Genomic DNA, 23,627 nt, shown 5'->3' with positions numbered 1-23,627 from the left:
ATATTCTAAATATGCAAGCATTAAAATAATCACACAAAAAAAGCCCTGGAATGTTTTTTGTTGGAAAATTGAATAAAAAACAAAGATGATGAAACATAAGATATTGTATTCATCATCAGTGCAAAAACAAAAACAAAAAGATTTTCAATACTTGACTTCACAATCCCTTCAGAAAAGAGGCAGAAGACCTTTATGTTTTAATATTCCCCAGCTTCTCTTTAAATATAGGGTTTTAATCTTAACTAATAATACTTTAATATCCATTGGGTTTCATTGAGCCAATGTCAGCTGGTATTAACTCCCAGTAATCAGTGAGTTTATTAGGTTTGCTTCAGAGGGTTTGCATCACACATCCCATAAGGTGTTAAATCAGACTTGTCTGCTCTTTGGCACTGTAGGTGAGGTTTGTTTGAGAGGATTTATCCCCCGAGCAAAATATTACACAAATGTGAGCACAAACACACAGCAGGTTAGAAAAAGTTTAAAAAGCCATAACGGTGTTTTCCTGTAGTGCTGGAGGGTTATAAAAGTGGCAAGCAGAGTAAACTGCAGGAGTCCAGATATAAAATCTATCCAACGTGAGATTCATCAAATAGGCACAGTGTGTTTCTTTTATGTTCCCAGCTTAAAGCCTCTCTACCTCCAGTTCTCCTGTGGGTCTAATCCGGCTCCTCATGGCCTTTACCGGGCTGCTGCTGGGGGGGGGCTCTGCGGGACGAGTTGCGGACCATGTGAGACAAGCCAGGCCTCCGGACCAGAGGGGCCGGAGTGGAGATGACGAGCAGGCCCTGCAGGGCCAAGGGGTCGTGGGGCATGTAGGCGCAGCGCAGGTGTCCTCGGGGGACGTGGTTTAGGACCGGGATGCTGGGACGGGACCAGGAGCTGCTCCTGGTGTCCTGCTGGACGGCCACAGATGCACCGGCTGAGGAGGAAACAAGAGACAGTGAAGCTGGAATCTAACTGGAATCACACGGACAACAAGCAGGCTGGGAAGTTTGGGATGTTTTACTGTTGTTTGTAAATGAGAACTTTATGTATCATGAGGATAAGTCTTGTGCATCAAAGAGTGCAAATACAAGATATCAATAAAAACATCAATAGTCACATATCGAAATTATGCAAAATGCCAAAAATATAAACAAAGTTGCTTTTAATTGTTTGATGATGTGGCTCTCTGGAAGATTGTTTATTTAATTTAAAATATCAAACAAAATTCAGTTCAATAATAATAATAAACATTTTATATCTAAATTAAGAATCCAAACTATTTATTAAAGTTGAATTATGTTGATATTTGCGTCATGGACATGAGAAGAAGAAGACAAATTGTTTTAAGTTTTAAGTTCTATTTATTCACAACTTTTTTTACCTGTATGAATTTTACAATAATAAAGAACATTATTATCCCAAGCCAGTTTTGTTTTGTTGATTGTTTTTAGAACACACAGCTTTTAAGAAACTTTTAGTCACAAGAAGAAGGTTAAACAGCTAATTGTTGATTGTGAAGTTGAGAAAATAAAGCCCAAAGCAGCCTGTAATAACTCCAGAGATGTAGAGACATAGTTCTCCTGCTTTGAGGTGAAATCGCAGCATGCAGAGAGCAGAGACGTGTTTACCTGGCCAGTGAGTCCGCTGGGCACTGATGGTCCTGCTGTGGCTCTCGGGCTCAGGCGGGTTCAGGGTCCTCTGGTCCATCGTGGGCCTCAGCAGACGCTGCGTCACGTGGGAGCTGATGTGCTGCAACACAGCCGAGATATTTTAATTCTGCTTCATGGTGACGTCTCATTAGTGCTAAAAGTTATCAGTGATGTTCACCACCAGACACAAATAATGAGGCAAAATCTCCAGCTGTTCATATGTTTTCATTCATAATATTATGATTTGACTGTTATTTATCCGTTCATAGAGCTGCCACAGTGACTGTGCATTTTAAAATTAGCATTAACATTTAAAATTAACTATGCATGTGGATTTACATAATTTCTACACATTTAAAACCTGGTTTCCTTTGAAAACACTTCTATTAATCCTCCAAAACTTAAATATTAGGTTTTACAACAAGAGCTGCAACGATTAGTCGATTAATCGATTGACAGACAATTAATCGAATAATCGCTTCATTCATTTTTCAAGCACGAATGCCAAAATATTCTCTGATTTCAGCACCTCAAATGTGAGAATTTGCTGGTTTTATTAGTCTTATGTGACAGTAAATTGAATGATTTTTGCCTTTTTGGACTGTTGGTCAGAAAAAACAAGATGTATAATAGCATTTTTTAGGTCAAAAGATTAATCAAGAAAAATAATCATTAGATTGATTGGTAATGAAAGTAATCATTAGTAGCAGCCCTTGTTACAAATGTGAAACTGTAAAACGACTACTTTATATTTCTCTTCTGGATGTTTTTTGAAATAAATATGAATCTGTATTGATTATAAAAAGGCCAGTAAACCTTTCATTCTTGATTTCTTTTAATAAACCAGATTTGGAAACAGAGTATGGTACGATATTGATCTGTGTGGTCCGGTGTCTCTACCTGCAGTGAGTGAGAGCAGGGCTGCTGCTTTCTTCTTTGGGAGAACTGAGTCAAAGAGTCCAACTGAAATGAAAAGAAAAACAGATGACTGGAGGCGGAAGAAATCAAAATCATCATTTAAATGACAACAAACAAGTGAAATATGAGTCCACTCTTCCAAGACTGTGCGAGCTGTAGTTGTGTTCACGTTGGCTGTGTATTTGAAGGAGAACACAGTACCTGTAGTCGGGTCTGTCGTCTCTGATGAGCCGGTCTACTCTGCTGCTGGGTGCAGGCCTCTTGCAGGACCCCCAATCCGTCTGTCCGGCCCTGCAGCAGCTGGTGGATCTGGTCCACCACCCCGAGGTCCTGCAGTAGTTTCTCCCTCTGGAGGAGCGTGTCGACCCGCTCCTGCTCCTCTACGTCTGCCTTCTCCTCCTCCTCCTCCTCCTCCTCCTCCTCCTCTTCTTCCTTCTCCTCCTTCTCCTCCTCCTCTTCCTGCTTCTCCTCCTCCTCCTCCTGCTGCTGCTGCTTCTCCTCTCGGACGTCTGCAGCTTCAGGATCCAGCGACACACTGGACGGAGGGAGCTGCAGAGACACATTTCATTCAATTTGTTTTTTTATTGCCTCGCTGTATGTGTGTAGCCACCAGTATGCATTTACAATATATTAACAATTACTGTCATTGAATAACCTCGATAACACTGTTTGTTTTTGCCCGTCTTGACAATAAAAAAAGATATTTGAATTTGAAATGAGAGACGTCCAATAGAAATTATCTGCAGGAATATTATTCCAGCTAATTTAAATTAGGTAAGAGTCCATCTACTCGAAGGGGGTCAGCCAGAATATGAAGCATTCATCATGAGACAGAAGCAGTTTGACTCCCTCTGGTGGTGTCATGTGGACACTGCGTCTGTAATGACGGGAGGACAGGCTCACCGGCAGCGGGTCACTGTCACAGTTGGAGTTGGGGGGTTGTGTTTGAGCTCCTCGAGGTTTGACTCTCTCCCCCGCCGTCTCCCCCTGCAGGTCTCTCTTCCGTCCTGCCCCCTTGTTTCTCTCCCTCTGCTCCTGCTTCAGACGCAGCTCCTGCAGTTGATGCCTAAACACATAAAAAACACACACACAGAAACTTTAGCATCTTTCTCTGATATTAATAACACTTATTAAAATGTAAAAATGTAAAATAAATCCCTTTATCCTTTTCAAGCTAAACCTAAAAAATAATGACTGAAAGAGCAGCAAAGTTCCAGCAAAGTACATTTAAATATGTCAAGTATTTTCCCATCTAGCTGCATATGTCTTCATATGTCTTGTCATTAGTTCATGCAATCAATATTTATACTGCAGTGATGTTTTACGGACAGGTTTAAATCGTTCAGTTTGTTTGTGTTGCTCTCCACCGTTGAGTTTACACATTTTAAATCACTGATGGTCCAATTCTGCTTTTATATTACACTTTTTTAGCCACATTTGAATTTTGGTTTGGAGCAGAGCTCTTAATAGTGGTACTTCTTCTGTTCTCCAGACTTATTTTCAGGACCTTGGCAGGCAGAGTTTGCAATCTTGTGAATGAAATGTGTAATCAGTGGAAGTTATCTCTGGTGGGTTGGTGCTACGCATCCAGAGTTTGTGAGTTGAGTGGTAAATTGCAGAAAGTGCTACAGGGAGACAGTTATTATGCTTTGAGTATCAGATGTCAGCATTGTGGTTTTGTGATCCAGCCCCTCATTTTTTGTTTGTGCCACCACTGCTCTGTTTTTACTTTTATACTGTTCCTGTGAGGACGACAGGAGCTATGTGCATCACCCAACAGCCTCTGCTCTCTCTCTGCGGGTACCTGGCACACTCCTCTCTGGCCTTGGATGCCGCAGTCTCCTGGAAGAGCGAGCTGCTGTGTTTGAAGTACTTGTCGTATTTCTCCCCGTCCTCTCTGGGATAGATCCTCCTGAAGCCTCCCAGGTGTTTGGCCTCGTACCGCTCCATCTGCTCCACTGTGGCTGCTTGGCACTGACGCAGCTCCTCTGACCTGGACACATGCACATGGTAACAGTCACCTGCTATACAGGAGGGGAACAGGTGTTTGACCTTGGGGGGAAAAGCACACATGATTTGTGAGTGACAGAACTCTACCTGGCCTCTCTGGTGCTGTTTTGCTGCAGCCTGTCCTTCACCCTGCGTCTCTCCTCCTCGGTGATCTTGCGGCGGTCGCAGGCGCCCAAGTTGATGAGAACCAGGGTGTCGTAGAGCAGCGCGTCCTTCACCTCGCGGTCCAGCTGCGAGTCGGTGGTAAAACTTGGGGAGTGATTCACCTGGACACACACACACACACACACACACATTGTGATCGATTCGGACGTCTATAAGAGCATGGATTTACTTGAGTATCATTTTAATACAAACTCATGCAGTGCAGCAAGATTCTGTTTCCAAAGATTACCAACTATGGAAGGCTGGATTTAAGACACATTTATAAAATAATGTGCAAGAATTCATCTAAATTGTACTTAATACAGAACCTGGTATTGACAGCAACACATCTGCATGTTTATGTTTGTCGTGGTCTTTCACCTCCAGCACCCAGGGTCTGAGCCGGTGATCCAGCAGCACATCGAAGCCCAGGATCTCGAAGCAGGCGCTGCCGGTGGTGTGGTTTGGGAAGCACGTGTGGTAGTTGTGCTTGAGGATTGGGTGAGCGGAGATCAGAGTCTTTATGATCATGTCCTCGATGTCATTCCACATCTTGTCTGTGTTGCAGCTGATGGACTCTAGGAGCTTGTTCAGCGTGGACAGCTTTCTGAAGGCAACAGCAACAAACATGCAATGAATATGCAGTGTTTTAAGTGGCATTAGTTCTCTGACACAGGAAGCATTGTCTGTGTGTTTACCGTTTGCTGCCGGTGTCCTCGTCACGGAGAAAGTTGTCGCTGTTCTTGTTGATGGAGTAGTTGGTGAGATGCATGCACACGTCATCCTGACATGAGAAAGACGAGGGAGGAGAGATATCACACACAAGACAGAAATAAAACGTCTGTTATTAGAGCTGCAGTGATTCATTGATTGACCCCAAAATGAATCTGCAACAATTTTATGATAAAATTATTGTTAAAGCAACTTTTTACAAACAAAAATGTCAACATCTTCTAGGTTTCAGCTTCTCTAATGTGAGTATTTTCTGATTTTCTTAGTCTTATATGGTAAAAATGTATCTCTCTGGGTTTTGAACTGTTGCTTGGACATCAAAATACATTTTAAAAAGTCACCATGTGTTATAGAGAAAAAATAACTGAATAATGAAAGTAATAAAAAAAAAAGGTGCAGCTAAGCATTTTTAATTAATCCACCTTTGGTGCTCTAGTGAGTATTTGTGGCAGCAGGACGGAGTTCCTGGTGTTGAAGGAACAACAGTGAGGCTCATCAATGTGTTTTTAACGGAGCTCTATGGCTCAGAGGAAGAAGAGATATCTGGCTCTGATACACACACACAATACTTAGTATAACATGCTTTGATATTTCTCACCACATTGCCGTGTGTCGGTTCGTTGTACTTGGTGGTGCAGAAGCGAGCCAGTCCCTCCTTGAACATGAATATGCTGAATGGGTCACACGACGTCACCAGCACGTAGATACGCAAGTCAAACTTGTATCCGTCGATTATAAAAGGCTGAGGAGGGAATGAAGAATGTACGTCAACTTCAAAATGTGAGTGTGTGTGTGTGTGTGTGTTCAATAGACCCTCACCCTGGAGACGTAAACCTGGCAGATCATATGCTCAGGCTGAATGTCTTTAATGGACTTGGTGATGACGATGCCTTTGCCTTGGCAGCCGGTATCTGGCTTACAGATGTACGTCTTGCTTTTTTTGGCCCTGGTGTAAGCTTGGAAGTCACTGTAACTGCAAAGCACAATTGGTATCTTAACACACACACACACACACACAGATTAAAATAAAATAAAAGAGCAAAATTACAGGAAAAAAGTGCAAACTGACTCTGCAGGAAGGCACCAGGTCCGGGGGAAGATATTGTAGTCTCTGGGGAAAAGCTTGAGCATGCGGTTCATGTTTCTCGCCAGTAGATCTTTGCGGCAGATCTCACTCATCCCTGGGAAGTGGTTTATTTTCTGCAAAGACACAAATGTGTTTACAGGGGAAGTAGGCTACTCATTGTGAAGTATTTTTATGCGCAGGATTGTAGGCAGTCTAAGTGAGAAATGACGAAATAAACCGATCCCCCCTCATTCATTCAGAGAGGAATCGTTGGTCATGACCTGCTCGGTACTTCCTGCCCTGAATTACTCAATTAGATTACAAATTGATTGCTTGAGCTGAAAAGCTGTTATGAGCAATGAGAAAATGACGCCATCTCATAATCTCTATGGAAATCTATACGTTTCATTATTTCATGGGGAGGGCATATTGAGCAGAGGGGAATTTAAATTACATGTAACTCTTTTACAATTTCACAGAGCAGACTGACTTCTCCCCACAGCGTTCATTTAATTCACACAATTGAATTCAGTTTAATTAGTCTTCTGTGACGGCGGCAGTAATGTGTGTGCTGCTGTGAGTACCTGGAAACGCTTCATGTCCTTAACGCGGTCCAGAGACACGGAGCAGTCGGTCCAGAAAAGAGTCCAGTCGTCACCCTCCATCGCCTCTCTGAGGCCGTACCTGCGAGCAGCGCGGCGCACTGAGACGAACACACAGGATTATTATAATATTGAAGTGAATGTCTTTGTAAAACGTTTCTGCTGCGAACACTGATCTAGGAGCTACTGGTTACAGTACATGGCCAGAAAACTCTGAGCGTTTAATCTGCAGCTCTGACGGCCTCTTCAGATGTTTAATCCTGCTGCAGCGATTAGTTCCCATTCAGACACAAGAGCATCAGTGATGGCCAACATTGATGTTGGTGATGAACTGGCTCACAGCCCAGTTCATCTTAAAGGTTTTGGATGGTTGAGGTCAGGACTGAGCAGAAGAGACAAGTTCTTCTAAACCAAACTGGGGAAGCCATTTCTTAATGGAGCTGGTTTTTGTGCACGGGCATGTTGACATGTTGCAACAACGAAAGAGACAAACACAAACTGCTGCCACAAAGTTCACCAATTGTCTAGAATATCAAAAAGATATCTGTAGCTTTAGAATTTCCCTGAAATCAAATTAAGGGGGCTCAAACCGTGAAATGAAGCTCAGCATTAGTTCAATCAGTTCAATCTCTCTCACTCCTCCTGCTTCCTCTTAGTCAGCTGATTGTGGGCATTCACTCTTTTGGTTAAACCAACCAGATCTTGCCTCGATCTCCATCAGCCAATCTCTGTTGATGTCAGCTGTCATTTTAGGCAAAATCTTGGCCCAGTCATATCTAGCACCCAGGTTGAGCTCATCATCCTCATTCTCTTCATCTCATCACCACCACCAGCGTTTAGACTCCATAGGACGGTTTTCTATTCTACTCACGGCTTCATCACCTCCTTTAAATATATGATGTTACGATGAGACTATTCACATTTCTGATCCTGCTGTGCATATCAACGTCCCTCAAAATCAAGTCTCTCCTGATTGAAATCCATCTCCTGTGGAGTCGAGGGGCGTCCACATACTTTTGACCATGTAGTGCGGTCTCTGTTTTAACTCCAATAATTCATTTTACATGACTAAAGGTTCGGTAAACTATAAATAGTGGTGCCGAGTAATGTAGATATCTGCATGTAATTAAAAACAGATTATTAGAGAACGTACCACTTTCATATTTGCAGTTGGTGAGGTTGGTCCACAGTCATCTGGAAGAGAAGAGACAGAAAGAGGGACAGACATCTGCTTTGCTGCCAGGTCCTACAAACGCCTCATCTTCATCATCTTTTCTCCATCAAATGATGAGGACAAGTGAGAAAACTAAAACCTAAAAGCCTCCAGAACGAGTTGTAAAATCGTAGCAGTCAGGGTGCTCGGAGGTAAAGTACCTGCAGCGGGAAATAACTAGAAGTACAAATGGAGGTGATCCAGCAGTTAAGTACCTCTTCTTGCTCTTCCTCCTCTTCTTGTTGTTGATGGGCGGCGAGGTGCGAGTGCAGGCTTCAGTCGGGCTTTCTCCTCCCTCTCCCTCTCCCTGCTGCTCATAGCTATGTGCATCTTCATTTCTGTCTGGACTGTCCACAGGTAGACCCATCCTGGAGGAGCACAAACAAAAACAAATGCAAAAAGCTCATGTGTTAGTGTAGAAGAAGAAATAAAATGATGCCATTCCATTTTTGACTCTCATTTCCTCTTTTACGTGGTGTGTTTCTTGATGGGGATGTGCTGCAACAGCCTCACAATGAAATCCAAGTCAAACAGAACAAAGAACAAGCTGTAAGTGCGCACATGGACTCATGTTTCCGTTTCCATTTCTCTCATCAGGTGAGTGCTCTGGCTGTCGCCACATTGTCACACGCCGACATTCAAGAGTTATTGTGGCAGGATGGATACAAATAGAGAGGGGGAATGAACTCTAACACCAACCAGAACTTTAATTTAAATGCTTTTTATGATATTAATACAAAAGGAACACTAAGAGTAGTCAGTGAGTTCAACAATATACTGATACGACTCTTTATATGATGGTTTTAGATATAAGTGTCCTTGTGATGAGTTTTTGTAAGCAGTCCACTTCTTCCATTTTTCATTAACAGCCACCGTCTTATGTTAAGTGTGTTCCTGAGATCACCTTCTAGGTCACCACTAATCAACAAGGTAACAGTCCTCCTCATGTTGTATATTTTCCGGTGTCAGGTTAGCTAAATACATGTACAATGTCTTTGTACTGAAATTGTCCCCTTTTTTCTGAACTTCCCTGGAAAACATTAATGTCCATCGTTTTTTTTTTTTTACCTTCATCAATCAGATGAACAAGACTAAAACAGAGTTCCAAATCCAAACTAGAAACTAATTCTAAGACGGCTTTTAGTGCGTAGTGTTTACTCAAACCACACAAGATGCAAACTAAATACGGTTCATTGTTAATGTGCTGTTAGTGGATACTATTCTCTATGTCTCTCTGATCCGAGCTCAGTGACAGCAGCTTCTCAGCTGTTGGCCTCTGCCTCGTATCTTGTGTCTTGTGGAGTTGAAGGTGAGGTCAAGTTAGTTCCTGGTAATGATCGTGATCGCGGTGGCATTAAGGAGGGACATCCCAGGTACACTGTGGGAGGTCACGGTGCCGGGTAACCGTATTCTGATCCAACAATCTGGATAATCCTGGCCCCGAACTGTGAGCTTTACACTGGGCCGAGACGCCCCACTGACCTCAGCCCGGATACAGTTACAGCCCCGCACGAGGATTTCTCCAAGGCTCTCTCTCCCTCAACAACAGTACACGAATAACACCTTCGTATTACCTGTCCTCATCCAACAATGACTGGATTCAGTAAGAAGGACTTTAACTGGTCAGTGTCACTACATACACACTGACACGCCACACTAGCACTTACTATTGTCTCATTTACTTTAAAAACAAACTGCAGCACTCGACACTAAAACTAGTTCATTTAATCTCCATTTTAGACATAGAGCTCTTGCTGCTCGGGAGGTTGTCACTATCTGATTAATTAATATATTGAAATGGAAGAAAAGACAAACTTTTACATTCTATATCAAACAATTGTCTGATTAGAACTTATTACAGTAAACACACATAATCAATGCTGCAACTAACAATTATCTTCACTATCAAGTTAATTTATATAAATGTGCAATTACAAATTGTTACCAAAGCCCAAAATCTCGTCTTAAAACTATTTCTGTCTGACAACCGTCCAAAAACCCAAAAGTGTTTCATTTGCCAAGATATGAAACAGAAAAGCAGCAAATCATTGCATATTATAAGGCAGTTTATTACAGTCAACATAAGCTAATCTCCTATTGCTTAACTAATTGATTATTCAAATCAATTATTTCGGCACACATCGCAATCACTCTGGTTTCACTGATGCAACTTGCCAGTTTATTAGAAACGCCTAAAGCTGAAACTACTGCAGTCTGATGCAACAACTCATCCTCTCTTCATGAGGGTTATAATGTCCAGTTTTTCCAGGTGAGTGATTTAACTTTGTGGTCATTTTGGAGGCTGCAGTTTGTTGAATTTACTCTAATATTTAGTCTGCCCTCATTGATGAATTGGGGTGAACACAATATTGGAAACCCTGCATACGTTTTAGCTATAATTGTACCTCATGAATTGGCAACACAGACCTGGTTCGCCCTCACCTCCTTCATTTGAGAAATGGCTCTACTCACCTGCTCTGTAAAGCCTACATTTGTGAGGACGAAGGTGTTGGAAGATGCCGCCTCGTCCGCCCGTCCGCCCGTCCGTCTGCCTGCCTCTACACACAAATCTTTGTTTCAGGAGCCCTTTGAGACGCTGTCACACTCCTCAGCAGACAAACCAATGAGCCACATCTCCACCTCATGCACCGTCTGCCTTTTAGAGTCTTAAAAAAAAAGAGAGAGTAGATTTGTATCATCACAAGGATGGCTCACTTCAGATTGACTTACACCATCAAGCATCGGGCCCAGCGGTGGATCTGGTGACCAATTAGAGACGGAGGGGACAAACACCTGATCCCCCCCCTGACATGATGGAGAGAAAATGAGCAGGAGACCTCAGCAGGGAGCGAGAGGAGAGGGATAATCCCAGACATTTGTTCACTGAAACTGGAGAAGTGTTTTTCAACGCCTCGAGTTGTCAAATTTAAATCTGTGCTGAAAAGCGCTGCGGCAGTGTGTGGTGTAACTGAACAGGCTGCACATCCATCTTTTTAGCCAAGTTGAAATGGAGAACCTTCAGTTGAAGCTTATCCTTCCATTGAAGACATTAAAAATGGAGCACAGGCAGAAGGGGAAACGCTGGTCGAAGAAGAATAGAAAGTAGACACACAGGACGATGGATCTGGTGTTAGACAGACAGCCAATCGGGTCTCAATCTGATTAAAACAAGACCGGATGACAACATTGTGGAAGAATAACACAGCATGGCATGGTGCTGAAACTATGTCTTGATTAATCACCCAATCAACATTAATAAATCATTAGTTGACATCCAACACCCTTCCACACTCACTTATCTACCTTTAATCTTTGTTATGAAGCTGTAAACATTGTCTGCTCAGCTTCCAGCACTGATGCCAGTCTCTGAATTGACATGTTATGACTGTATTTGAGGGTATTTAAACTGTGTGTGTTACAGGCAACACAAGCTCTCATACAATTACCGAGCAGAGCAATTATAATTTAATGTGACGATGGTGTGTTTAGAGATATCAAATGTAGGTAGGAGAAGTTCATGCGCTCTTTTCTCTTGTGAATAAATAGTGAAATGAAAAACAACACGTCTTTTTGTTTCCTCTGATAAACAGCTTTGTGAATTGAATATGCACCACCAACTGGTGATTAGTTCAAATTCTGCTCTAAGATCAGCAATTTACTTTTTACATCAAGCTGTGTGTCATGCAACTGGAACAAATATGCCGCTTGGGCCACATTAAAAACATTCATTCTGTGATCAGTGGTATGAAAATCAATGCACATTAAACTACCAACCAACCTAATGTACAAATGAATGCACAATAATAATAATATAACACTCACAGGGGCCATGTTTCTGCCTAATGATTACTTCTACTTCTGCACTTTTATTTGAGTATTACGTTCTTCGATGCAGAGCTTTTGCTTGTGATGGAGTATTTTCCATTGTGGCATTGCTACTTTCACTTTTACTCAGCCTAAGTAAAGTGAAAGTATTGTAATCTTTAAGTTTGGCAGTGAGTCTTTAGGCTTTTATGGTTTTTTATACCTACTGACTCATCAAAAAAACTCACCTTGCATGGTGCTATTGTTATTGTTTGTTCTGATTAAAGCAATCATCTAGGATCATGTTATGAACACTATTTATGTGGGAAAGAGCGCCTGCACTTTCTATCTGCATTTAATATCTCTATAAAACAAAATGAAAATACATCTTCACGTTAAACTATAACTGCCCTGCTCTCTGTAATTGCACGAGAGCTCGTGTTGAAGTGTCTGGATCCTCTTCCGCTGCTCTACTATAGGGTGGTGCTATGGTAACGGAATGCCGACCTCTCTCCAGAGAGATTTAGTCGGCTCACTAACCGACTAGAAACGTAACGTTACCGTCAGTGTGTCCTCTTGTTACCGGTGCCGTTACACCGACCGAGCAGCCTCGTGTTGTTGTTGTTGTGTCGTGGTTGTAGTCTTCTTGGCTTGACGCACGGTGGAGAGACGTAACCTACACATGTAAACATGAATGAACTCGAGACACATGCGCGCACGCTGCTCATTTCCAGATGGAACGTCCCCGGTACGCCTTTAGCCAATCACAATCCAGGGGGTGTGAGAGTGATCGTCTCTGATTGGTTGTTGGTTCACCGGTGAGAAAAGATACATCTACAAGCTGCATCCACAGGTGAACCTTGCAGTTTGCAGGTAATTCTTATACTTTTGGGTCGGTGGTTCGATCCCATACTCCTCCTGTGCTACCGTCAAAGTAAGTTGCTGGTGCCTTAAACAACTACATAGTATCATCATATGTGTCATGTAAGATAATTCAATCAAACAACAAAACACATGTTTTAAGGTGTTATTAATCAATCCTTGACATTGAAGATGCATCATACAATTACTAAGTTAACAATATGTATTTATATGCAAGGCAGATTAAACCTTTGTATTGTTTAAAGGAGATAACATCCAAAAACTGCATCTTTTTTTTTAACATTACGCAATAGGTTTACCAATTATTTTATTTATTTTAAGCATGTATCTACATTTAACACATAATATGTGTTGTTGTAGTAAAGACAAAAATTGCGAATATATTTTTGTTATTGATCAAATGAGTAAATGTGAATTTAAATCCACACTGAATCACAGAGAGAGAAAAGTAACCCCTGCTCTCTAAGGTCTGATCTTTTTCAGCATGTTGCACCTTTGAGGCCACGCCCTTCTCCCGACAGGTAGCTTGTGTGATAGAAAACACCTGCTGTACTGTGACAGCATTAATGGAGCGTGATCTGAGATCCTGTTTCTTCTGGGTACGTGAACGACTCACTTTAAAACTAACAAAGTCAACTGAGTCTTTGAGTGCACAGTTTTACAAATCATCATATATTGGACTACTTACCTCAGCCTCACTAAAGAGCCACTAACAGGCACATACATGGTTTTGATTTCATTCAACCCAGCAGGTGTACGAAAGGGGATTTGGAAAGGCATCAGGTTAAAACATGTGCAACAAATATGACAAATACATGATAAAAATGTAGCCCTCGTAGAATGGAACTTTGGCTTTTGTCATTTCTATCAACTCATCTTTACGGAAGTTTTTGATGTCTTGATTTGAATGCCATTTGAAAATATTATGTCAGCATTGTGCTCATAACTGTAAAGAAAACAAATAGGGTAGCTCACTTTGGATTTGGTATTTGTTCGTATTTACTGTTTCCAAGTAAAAAGTCCTATGGCTGATCTGTTAGGAGTCTGTAACCAACATAACATTCAGGTCTAAACTCACCAATATCTCAGTGTGTCTTATAATAACTATTGTAAGGATTATTGTAACATGTATTCTGTGTCGCATGTAATGAACAGGATTTGTTCCACGGCGGGAAAGAATTTAGCTCCCTCTTGTGCTTCTATGTTTCACTGCAGAGGAGAGGAAGGAATATGTTTTTATATTTGGCCTACATTACCCATAATGCAGCACACGGGTCGACCCAGAACGTAACTTCTGATGCCTTCATGGACAATTGTAAACAAGATAGCAATGTCTCTGATTTGATGAAAATAAAAAAGTACCTGGGGGGTTCTTGATCAAATATAAGATAAAACATTGTTGTGCTGCAGTTGTAGTACAAAGTGTGATAGAGGTCAAATATATAGATTGTAAAATAAAAGATGTGAATTAAAATGTACACCATTATATATATTATACATGTAACAGTAAGGATCGTATTGATGTGAATAGTTAAAGCCTTTTCTTCAAACGTTATTAAATGGATTTTAATGCAATGGTATAATCTCTTTTAGGCAATCAAAGAAGATCTGTTTGAATATTTGCATTTTAAAAAGCAGCGGACTACTTTACGTGCCCGTAAGTGCGCATTGTACAAATGTCCGAGGAGCACCTGAATGCAGCACAGCGGCTGGTTCCGATGAGCGAACGGTCGATGTCTGTGCGGTGACGAGTGACAGCCAACATGTAAGTCTTATGTCTTTATCCGACACAGTTCCAATAAAATGTAGGTTTGTTAAGACTTCTCGTGGTGAAAACAGTGTTTTATATTAAAAGTTAACATTATATAATGTCTCGGGTGCGGTCTCTTTGGACAGCTTACTTTCGGTTTCTATATTTTTTTATGTTTTAAATCAAGTTTCTGCTCTTTAAAAGTTTATACAACCGATTAAATGTCATCTCCAGGTAGTGGGGAGTCGTTCAATTTAAACGTATAACGTGTTTTTGAGTTAATGAGATATTATAAGTGCGCACAAACAACAACAACAACAGGAAGAAGACAGCGCATAACACCACCGGAGCCATCTGAGAAATCACCTGCGGTCATCAATCAGACTCGTGGTAGTTTCATCATAACTCTTCAACAATTAATCAGACAAACTGCACCTCTATTTGCACTAATACCCCAAATCCATTGTTGTTCTTTATGTTCATATATATTCTTCGATATATATTTATATTGTACATAGTTGTTAGATGTTTATGCTTAGTTTCTCTGTTCTACTTTGTCTTTAATGTCCTTGTTTTTACATTTTTCTTGTTTGTTTGTATATTCTATGTATGTACGTTGAGAGCAACGTGTAAACCGGAGTCAAATTACGCACACATGGCCAATAAAGCTGATTGTGATTCTGATATGTTTACTGCAGCTCAGCATGGAGAGCGCCAAAGACGCAGCTGACTCCACAGCACGCACCTTCTCCCAGGTGGTGTTCACGGACACCCTGTACTCATACCCGCCCTCAACACCCGTCACCTGCTGCTACACCATCACCACCGCTTACCAGCCACACTCCCGCGACTGGGTGGGCATCTTTAAGGTGAGGAAACTATATGAAAAGTAGTTTTATAATATGGAAGCACATTGTTGACAATAAAATTAAAAAAAGGATCCTGTAAGTATTGTTTTTAATGAGAAACTTTCTCTGAATAATGACTTGGTGTCTCAAGATAATGATTTCATATCTCAAAAATAATTATTTAGTATTTAAAACACAAGGACTTAGTATCTTGAAACAATGTCTTGAAATAATGACCTAGTACCTAAAAAAAAAAAAAAAAAAAAAAAAAAAAAATTAACTTTCTCAGAATAATGAGCACGTATTTTGTCATTACTTTGAGATACAAGTTATTATTTTGTGATACTAAGTGAGAAAAAATCTCATGACATGCAGGATTTTTTTTACAATCATTGGTGGAATGTATCGTGTGTTGCGGTAAAGGAATCTTGAGTTTTGTCTCGACTCTTCTTGAACAGGTGGGGTGGAGCACAACAAAGGACTATCACACCTTTGTGTGGGTGGAGCCAAGTCTGGATGTGGTCGGGCAAGAGTCCGCCACAAGGCAAGCTGTCTTTACAGGTAAGAAATAGTTTCACCTTTACCGCAGGGTGAAAACGCTTGGTCATGTTTGTAATGTACACTTCCTGAACCCACCGAGTGTCATGTGTAAACACAGTTTAAACATAATTAGCAGCTTAAATCTGCTATGACGGATGTCAGATCCTCTGGCTCAGTGTTGTTGATCATATCCTGTCAGATCTTCTCTGCAAACTATAGAGTCACTTTTAGTTTCTTCACGCTCGCTCAAAGCTCACATATTCACAGTAAAGGTTAAAGCCTCTGTGTGAACCGCAGCTGTTCATTTTACTTCTCGGGTAGTTTCATTTTCACAAAGAGTTAAGAGTGTTCAGTGACTCGCATGAAAAAAGCAGAAATGTCGACATAACTTTGTGTAACAGAAACATATTTTTTGCTTGTTTATCCCTTTAACTGTCATGTGAGGTTTGGTCTAGATTTCTGAGAGAGATCTGTGACGATCTTTGCGTGTGACTTCTTAAAATAAAGTGATGTTCACTTGTGACCCGTTTTTACAGTTAATGCCCTCAATGTAGACTTTCACTGTGAGCAGAGTCGTTTTTTAGCAGATTGCTTCATTTTAAGGATTTTTAGAGGCCTGAACAAGTGAAAGTATCCATCATTTCACAAGAGAAAACAAAAATAAGAGTGAAAATTAACATCATTTTATATAACTTTTAAATGTTTATTAATCCTGTGATTCTCATATCTATCTCGGGACATCCACCCCAGATTGTGAACTGCTGACGTACCATATTTAGTCTCTTACAGGTGCCTCAATAAAGTACTTATTTCATTGATTATCTCCAATGACTAAGACATTTCAAAAGCATTTTAGTTTAAAAAGTTTAAAATTTAGCCCCAAAAAAGTAGAGTTATTGAAATACTTCTGATTTGAAGAGCAGTGGTTATTTATTAGCCAATTGACAGAAAATACATCAGCAACAATTTTCGAATTTTTAATCATTAGAATGAGCATGTTTCACTAACTTCTTAAATCAACATGCGGCTCTCTAAGCGGTCCACTCTGCTCTCGTCCCATCAGAATACTACCTGCCGAAGGACGAGCTCGACTTCTACCAGTTCTGCTACGTTGACAGCGCTGGTCAAGTGCGCGGAGCCAGCACTCCTTTCTGCTTCAAAAACCCAGCGGGGCAAAACCCAGAGAGCAGCATGGATGAAGACCTCATGGTTATCACCACACAGGTATCCAATCTGAGCAGCTCAACGGGGGGAAAGCGTTGTTCTGTGTAAACAATCGGACAATAAACGACTGTTGAGGAAATATTTTATAGTCAACTAGTATTGTTAAACTTGTGGTAGGGTTCTTGACTGATGATTGGAGGTCTTTGTAAAAGATAAAACTGTTTAAATGTGATAAACAGATGTCGTCCAAAAGGCCAAAGCAAATAAAAGCTTTGTATTGATTTAATGTGTTCTGTTGAAACCAGGAGCAGGTTGAACTGAGCCGACATGAGAGAGCTGAACTGCAGAAGGAGCTGGATCGGATAAGGGGGGAAAATAAAACCTTAAAAAACGATCTACAGATGGAACAGCAACAAGCCGCCAGCATGAAGGTCGATAGAGATAAAGAACACATTTCACAACAGAGAGAAATAGTTAAATAGGAACTTTGATATTTGACACGGTGTGATTTATTTCTACAGGGGCAGAATGAACAGAAAGAGAAAGAAATGAGTCAGCTGGTCAGAGAAATGGATCAAATCAAGGAACGGAATGAAAACTTAAAAAGCACCTTACAGCAGAAGGTGAAGGAAACGGACGGCTTAAAGGTTTGTTTTTTCAGTCTACGAGTGAAATCAGTGCCACAGTTTCAGAGTGATAACTATCTTTGGTGTTACTACCAGGAGGAGATGATGAAACAGCAGCGTGGCGCTGAGGAGCAGAACAATCAAAGCTTGAGTTTAGATGGCGCATCAAGACAAAATGAGGTGAGATCATTTTTTTAATCTCTTCAGCTGTTAAAGGCTCTTGACAAAATCTCGTGCAATTTTTCAGACGCACGCTCAGGAGAAATACGACCGAGCTGTGATAAAGATCAAGCTGCTGAAGGAGGAACGCGAGCAGCTGAGTAGGAGAGTCGATGCTCAGAGTGAGGAGACCACCATGTGAGTCAAGTCTGAACGTTCCTATCTATTCATCAATACACTAGAACCTGTTGCGTACGTTTTTCTGGCTCCTGACAGCTTTTTTTCTTATGTGTGTTTTCAGGTTAAAGTCCAAACTCGGAGAACAAGAACGGCAACTGTTCAAAATGAGAGACAGCATCCAGCTGCTTCAGGTAAATGTACTTGATGTTTTAAAGGATAAAGCTGCTGTTATTTTATGGTTTTCTTGTTGTTAACAAATCCTATTTAAAAACCAAAGGCTTTCCGACTTCCTTACTCTGTCTGTGACACTCATAGCCGAGCACACGGGGTCCTACTGAAGATGAATATCTTCCAAAACAGCTCACAGATGTATATATAGAAAGGCTAAATAATTTCCTAAAATAGCCCGTCAACAAACAGGAGAACGTCTTCCTGTTATTTATTTCTTATTATAGTAAAGTTGTTTGTAATCTCAAGGATGCCGATTATTAACTATATCATCAACAACAACATGCTCATATATGTACTTTACATTGTAACGTACAGGAAAATGATAACGACTCACTCAAGATGAACAAAACCAAAAAAAGGTCTTGTGAAGATCAGTTGGGTTCAGTATTTGTTGCTGTATTGTAATGTGTGTGCTTTTACCTTTGGGCAGGTCGACCTACAGAGCAGTGAGAAAAAGAAGGAGAGGCTCTCTGCAGAGCTGCTCAGGTCGCAGAGTATCGCGCACGACGTGGACGACGTGAAGACAGAGAACCAGGAGTTATGTCGGAGGCTGGCGAGGCAGATGACACTGCAGAACTGTTCGGATGACGAACTAAAGGTGAGAACAAACAAACAATTACACAATGCTGAAGTTCTTTTAAAAACAACGGATGACATGACGATGTCTTCTTCAGGTGAAGTGTCAGACTCTTGACGGCCAGCTACAGGATGCTCAGAGGAAACTGGCGGCTGAGAGGGAGGAGGCCAAAAACACCAAGAGACGAGCTGAGTCTCTGGAAAAGGATCTGCAGCAGGTCAGGGAGCAGCTGAAGAAGGTGGCCTCAACATGTGAGGACGCACAACGGATAAGTGGCAAACAAGAGGTAAACTCAAAAAGCATCTGCAGAAACCTAGACCTTGGTTAAGATATAATGAAAGTGTATTTTAGATAATAGTGTGAACAGTTTGTGGAAGAGAGGCCCCTTCCTGTTTCAACACAACAATCCCCCCCATGCACAGCCAGCAAGCAAACTTTAACAAGAAGGAGAAAAGAGAGAGAATGAGACGGAGAAGACAAAATGTAAAACCCCAAACAAATGTTAAGAGTCCCTTCATTCTCTGCTCTGGGTGGACATTACTCCACTACATCTTTACATTGATAATAGTTGTAGAGACATTGAGGGAAGCTGCGTAAGAGCTGTGCACAAAACCAGCTCCTTAAAGCGACGAACATCTTTAGGTGCACTTGTGTCTGAATGGGAACAAATCCCTGCAGCAGCTTCAAACATCTCGAGGAGAGACTGAAACCAGAGGAGCGGAGGCCGTTGGAGCTAAAGATTAATGCACGTGGTTTTAGAATCAAACGTAGTTGTTCAGGTGTCCACATACTAAAAACTGAGGCTCGTTTTCCTACGTTCTTTTCCAGCTACAGCTCAAGATGGAACGAGATGCGATGGCAGAGGCACGTGAAACGCTCGCAGACAAAGACAGCCTGATGGAGGAGAAGGAACAAAAGATCATGCTGGAGAGACACGAGAAAGAAGAGCTGGCCAGAGAGAACCAGGTACACTTACACAAACATGGTCTCCTTTCAAGAGGGTCGCTCTGTGATGTTAGACGCTCGTTTGTTTGACCGGTATTTATTCCGTCAGACGCTCATGAGTGACATCGCGGGGCTGCGCAGAGCTTATGCCGAGCTCCAAGCACCTCCGCCCGCCGACTCGCCTCACCTGCAGCATGACACCAACACGTCAGCAGCCAACGAATGGCAGCAGCAGCAGGAGTCACCTGAACAGGCTGACAACCCGTATGAGAACATTGGTGAGGGACTGAAAATATTTATTTTGATGTATAATAAATACATAGATTATAGAGGATTGTATCTATAATCACCCACTTCTACTAGACATGTATACATGAAGGTTTTTCCAAAACAAAAAAATCATTAAATAAACTATGAATAAAGAGTCATTGTTTTAATTATTCTGGTGTTCACTGATTTACTTTTCCTTGCAGACATTGGGGCAGGCACAGAGGAAGAGGTGAGTCACCCGACCCATCGCTCACACCTTTCCTATCCAAAGCATGTCGTCAGCGAGCTCTTATATTTACAGTGGGTACGGAAAGTATTCAGACCCCTTTAAATTTTTCACTCTTTGTTTCATTGCAGCCATTTGCTTAAATCAAAAAAGTTCATTTTATTTCTCATTAATGTACACTCAGCACCCCATCTTGACAGAAAAAACAGAAATGTAGAAATTTGTGCAAATTTATTAAAAAAGAAAAACTGAAATATCACATGGTCATAAGTATTCAGACCCTTTGCTGTGACACTCATATTTAACTCACATGCTGACCTAAACCCAATTGACCTAAGCCCTGACCTAAACCCAATTGAGCATCTCTGGAGAGACCTGAAAATGGCTGTCCACCAACGCTCACCATCCAACCTGACGGAACTGGAGAGGATCTGCAAGGAAGAATGGCAGAGGATCCCCAAATCCAGGTGTGAAAAACTTGTTGCATCATTCCCAAGAAGACTCATGGCTGTACTAGCTCAAAAGGGTGCTTCTACTCAATACTGAGCAAAGGGTCTGAATACTTATGACCATGTGATATTTCAGTTTTTCTTTTTTAATAAATTTGCAAAAAATTCTACATTTCTGTTTTTTTCTGTCAAGATGGGGTGCTGAGTGTACATTAATGAGAAATAAAATGAACTTTTTTGATTTTAGCAAATGGCTGCAATGAAACAGAGTGAAAAATTTAAAGGGGTCTGAATACTTTCCGTACCCACTGTATATTTCTCACTCATCTCTCCATCACAGTGTAACAATCAATGTAACACAACCTGAATGAACTAGGTAGCAGTTAAGGGTTAAAGAAGCTGAACTCAACTCTCACCCCGAGTGGGACTCCGTTGTTTACCGTTTATTTTCGTAGAGGACTTAAAACATAATCCGCTCCCTATTTCGTTACCGCTCCTGAAGTGCCGTCTCTATTTTCTGCCCGCAGCAGTCGCTGGTGTGTCGACACTGCCAGGAGTGCTTCCCCTGCATAACCCGAAACGAGCTGGAGCAGCACGAGAGGAGTCACCGGGTGTGTCCCTTCTGCACGATGATCTGTGACAACATGGAGCAGTCGGTGTTCGAGGATCACGTCTACAGCCACGAGCTGTGAGGGCGGATTATCCTCAAGTAAATAAATGAACGTCTTACAAGTCGGGTTGGTCTGGTGTAAAAGGCCCGTACCGATATTAGTACACACTTTTACTGCAATTTACTTTACTGTTCACCTTTCTTCAAAGCATAATGTTTTGGGGGTTTTGTTTCCAGCCTTCCTCATTTATTTTAGTAAAAGTAAATTACCGCATAACTGGCCATCGTTTGAAATATTTAGCTACTTCTGTACCAATAGTCAAAACCCTTATTTTCATTTAACAAATGAAGCCAAAAAGCTCAAATGTAAAAAAAAAAAAAGCAAAGTCTAAATTGGCTGCTGAATTTACATCGATAAGTCTGCTGTATGATTTTTGCCAGGCAAATTTACACACCTGTGCGGCATGTTTTTACATTGTGCGTGCCTGCGTGTGCGTGCGTGCGTGTACACACACACACACACACACACGGGCTGCAGGTGGTGAGGCACAACACCAAGTCGGGCGGAAATATCAGGACCGGCTCCCTGAGAGACAAGAAGCTGTCTCACACACACACACACACAGTACGACACAAGAACCGTAACCTCCTGATAATTTACTTGTACGGTATGAGTCAGAACAAAACATGTATAAAATGGTACAGCGTATGCACAGCTTAACTGACGCTTATAGAACCAGAACAGATTCTAGAATCACTAGTAAGGACAAGAGTTTGCAAAGGTAGAGTCATTATGGAGCCTCGTGGGACGCCTGCTGTGAGAGGGTCAGTGCTTAATTACCCTCCAGTGAGAATACCTAACTGTTATCAAACACACTGCATATCATCACTGCATATCATCACTGCATATCATCACTGAATTGTCACCTTATGGCGAGACAATAATTACAGCACGTAATGTGACATTTCCCCAGACAATAGGGCGCCTTGTGGCCGCTCAGGATCATCAACATGTACAACATGTTTCTCACCTTTGGCTGAAATGCTCCTTGCAAGGAGCTGAAAGGCCCAGAGGGAGGAATCACAGGCTGGATACTCGGCACTGAGGGCGGCGGGTACTGTGGGAAGAGAGAGAGAGACACAGACACACACACACACACACACAGTCGTCGTGGAAGTTCTCCAGCGAGAGTGAAGACATAAAACACCTGCGAGTCTAAAATGAGCCGTGCATCAACGAACTTCAAAGCATTTGGAACAACTTTGAGATTTGTTAGAGTGAGAGAAATGTAAGTTGTTTAATAGTCAAACGTTTTATTATGAACCGACAATTTCAATTTTCATGTAAGAATCTGAATCAGCTGGTCAGAAGATTGGTGATTGGTGCATCTGTGTTTATGGCTCCTTTTGATCTGGTTTGGCAGAGTAATAATATAAAAGAGCTCTTTAGCTCAAGAGACCAAATATAAGAACGAGAGTAGAGCCCGGTCCTCCCTCTGTTTGGTATAAAATCAGCAAATTTCTGTTCAAAATCAGGAACTTTCTATTTAAAGAAGAAATAAACATGATTATGAATCTGACCTCACATTGGAGGTCGGCTTTCGGTTTGATCTTCAGGACACATTTAATTACTGAGAGAACTTGTGTTCAAATATACGAACATAAAAGTAGGCTTTGTAACATCTAAATTAAACAAATTTCAAACTTTTTAACTTGTGGTATGCTCTGGAAAATAAACAGCAGTAATTTATATCTATGATTTGTATTAAAAAGGCTAAAACATGCTTTAACTCTGGAATGGTCCTTTACAAAGTTATAATTAAAAATAAAGCATGTCACATTTAACAATTCATATTTTAACCGCGATTCTTCGACAGTATAACTTTTCACTCTTCATCCTTCTGGGGAAACTGATCTGTAACTATGATTGTTGATTTTAAGATGTGTGACAGAATGAATTGTTGATAGGAGGATGAGCAATGTAACAAGTGAATGTATGTAAACGGGTCCACTGAGGTAATAAAAACCAAGTGGTAGAATGCAG

The 23,627-nt window shown here is 41.3% G+C and overlaps 2 protein-coding genes across 5 annotated transcripts; one reads left to right on the top strand and one right to left on the bottom strand.

Moving 5' to 3' along the window:
- Positions 1–48: 48 nt before the first annotated feature.
- ttll6 (tubulin tyrosine ligase-like family, member 6) lies at positions 49–15,293 on the bottom strand. The gene is given in 17 exon segments (XM_031843285.1): positions 49–922; positions 1,617–1,737; positions 2,538–2,600; positions 2,757–3,104; positions 3,459–3,621; positions 4,360–4,548; positions 4,653–4,831; positions 5,091–5,316; positions 5,408–5,493; positions 6,040–6,183; positions 6,261–6,414; positions 6,511–6,641; positions 7,092–7,210; positions 8,263–8,303; positions 8,538–8,690; positions 10,795–10,988; positions 12,688–15,293. Coding segments are annotated over 15 exon segments (2,379 nt in total). The 5' UTR covers position 8,690; positions 10,795–10,988; positions 12,688–15,293; the 3' UTR covers positions 49–659.
- On the top strand, positions 14,675–23,626 carry calcoco2 (calcium binding and coiled-coil domain 2). 4 transcript variants are annotated; one of them, XM_031843290.1, is made up of 15 exons: positions 14,675–14,773; positions 15,457–15,627; positions 16,065–16,167; positions 17,210–17,370; positions 17,616–17,741; positions 17,832–17,957; positions 18,033–18,116; positions 18,184–18,293; positions 18,397–18,466; positions 18,937–19,104; positions 19,181–19,369; positions 19,912–20,049; positions 20,138–20,306; positions 20,502–20,527; positions 21,501–23,626. In XM_031843290.1, exons 2-15 carry the CDS (start codon positions 15,463–15,465, stop codon positions 21,663–21,665), a joined length of 1,800 nt encoding a protein of 599 aa, XP_031699150.1. In that variant the 5' UTR covers positions 14,675–14,773; positions 15,457–15,462; the 3' UTR covers positions 21,666–23,626. The 4 variants fall into 4 exon arrangements, with proteins under 4 accessions (XP_031699150.1, XP_031699149.1, XP_031699146.1 ...); XM_031843289.1 differs by having other exon boundaries at positions 17,832–18,116; positions 21,504–23,626; XM_031843286.1 differs by having other exon boundaries at positions 17,832–18,116.
- Position 23,627: the final 1 nt, after the last annotated feature.

Source organism: Anarrhichthys ocellatus, unplaced genomic scaffold (assembly GCF_004355925.1).
Source record: "Anarrhichthys ocellatus isolate YVR2014 unplaced genomic scaffold, GSC_Weel_1.0 scaffold4, whole genome shotgun sequence".
Classification (NCBI taxonomy): Eukaryota; Metazoa; Chordata; class Actinopteri; order Perciformes; family Anarhichadidae; genus Anarrhichthys; species Anarrhichthys ocellatus.
This window is presented reverse-complemented; position numbering and strand designations above follow the sequence as displayed.

Excerpts from the sequence above, each read along its gene's own strand:
- calcoco2 (XM_031843286.1), top strand. The coding sequence starts at position 15,463 with ATGGAGAGCGCCAAAGACGCAGCTGACTCCACAGCACGCACCTTCTCC. Across the intron at positions 16,168-17,209 it reads AAGGCAAGCTGTCTTTACAG|AATACTACCTGCCGAAGGAC; the intron begins GTAAGAAATAGT and ends TCGTCCCATCAG. Across the intron at positions 18,294-18,396 it reads CAGAGTGAGGAGACCACCAT|GTTAAAGTCCAAACTCGGAG; the intron begins GTGAGTCAAGTC and ends GTGTGTTTTCAG.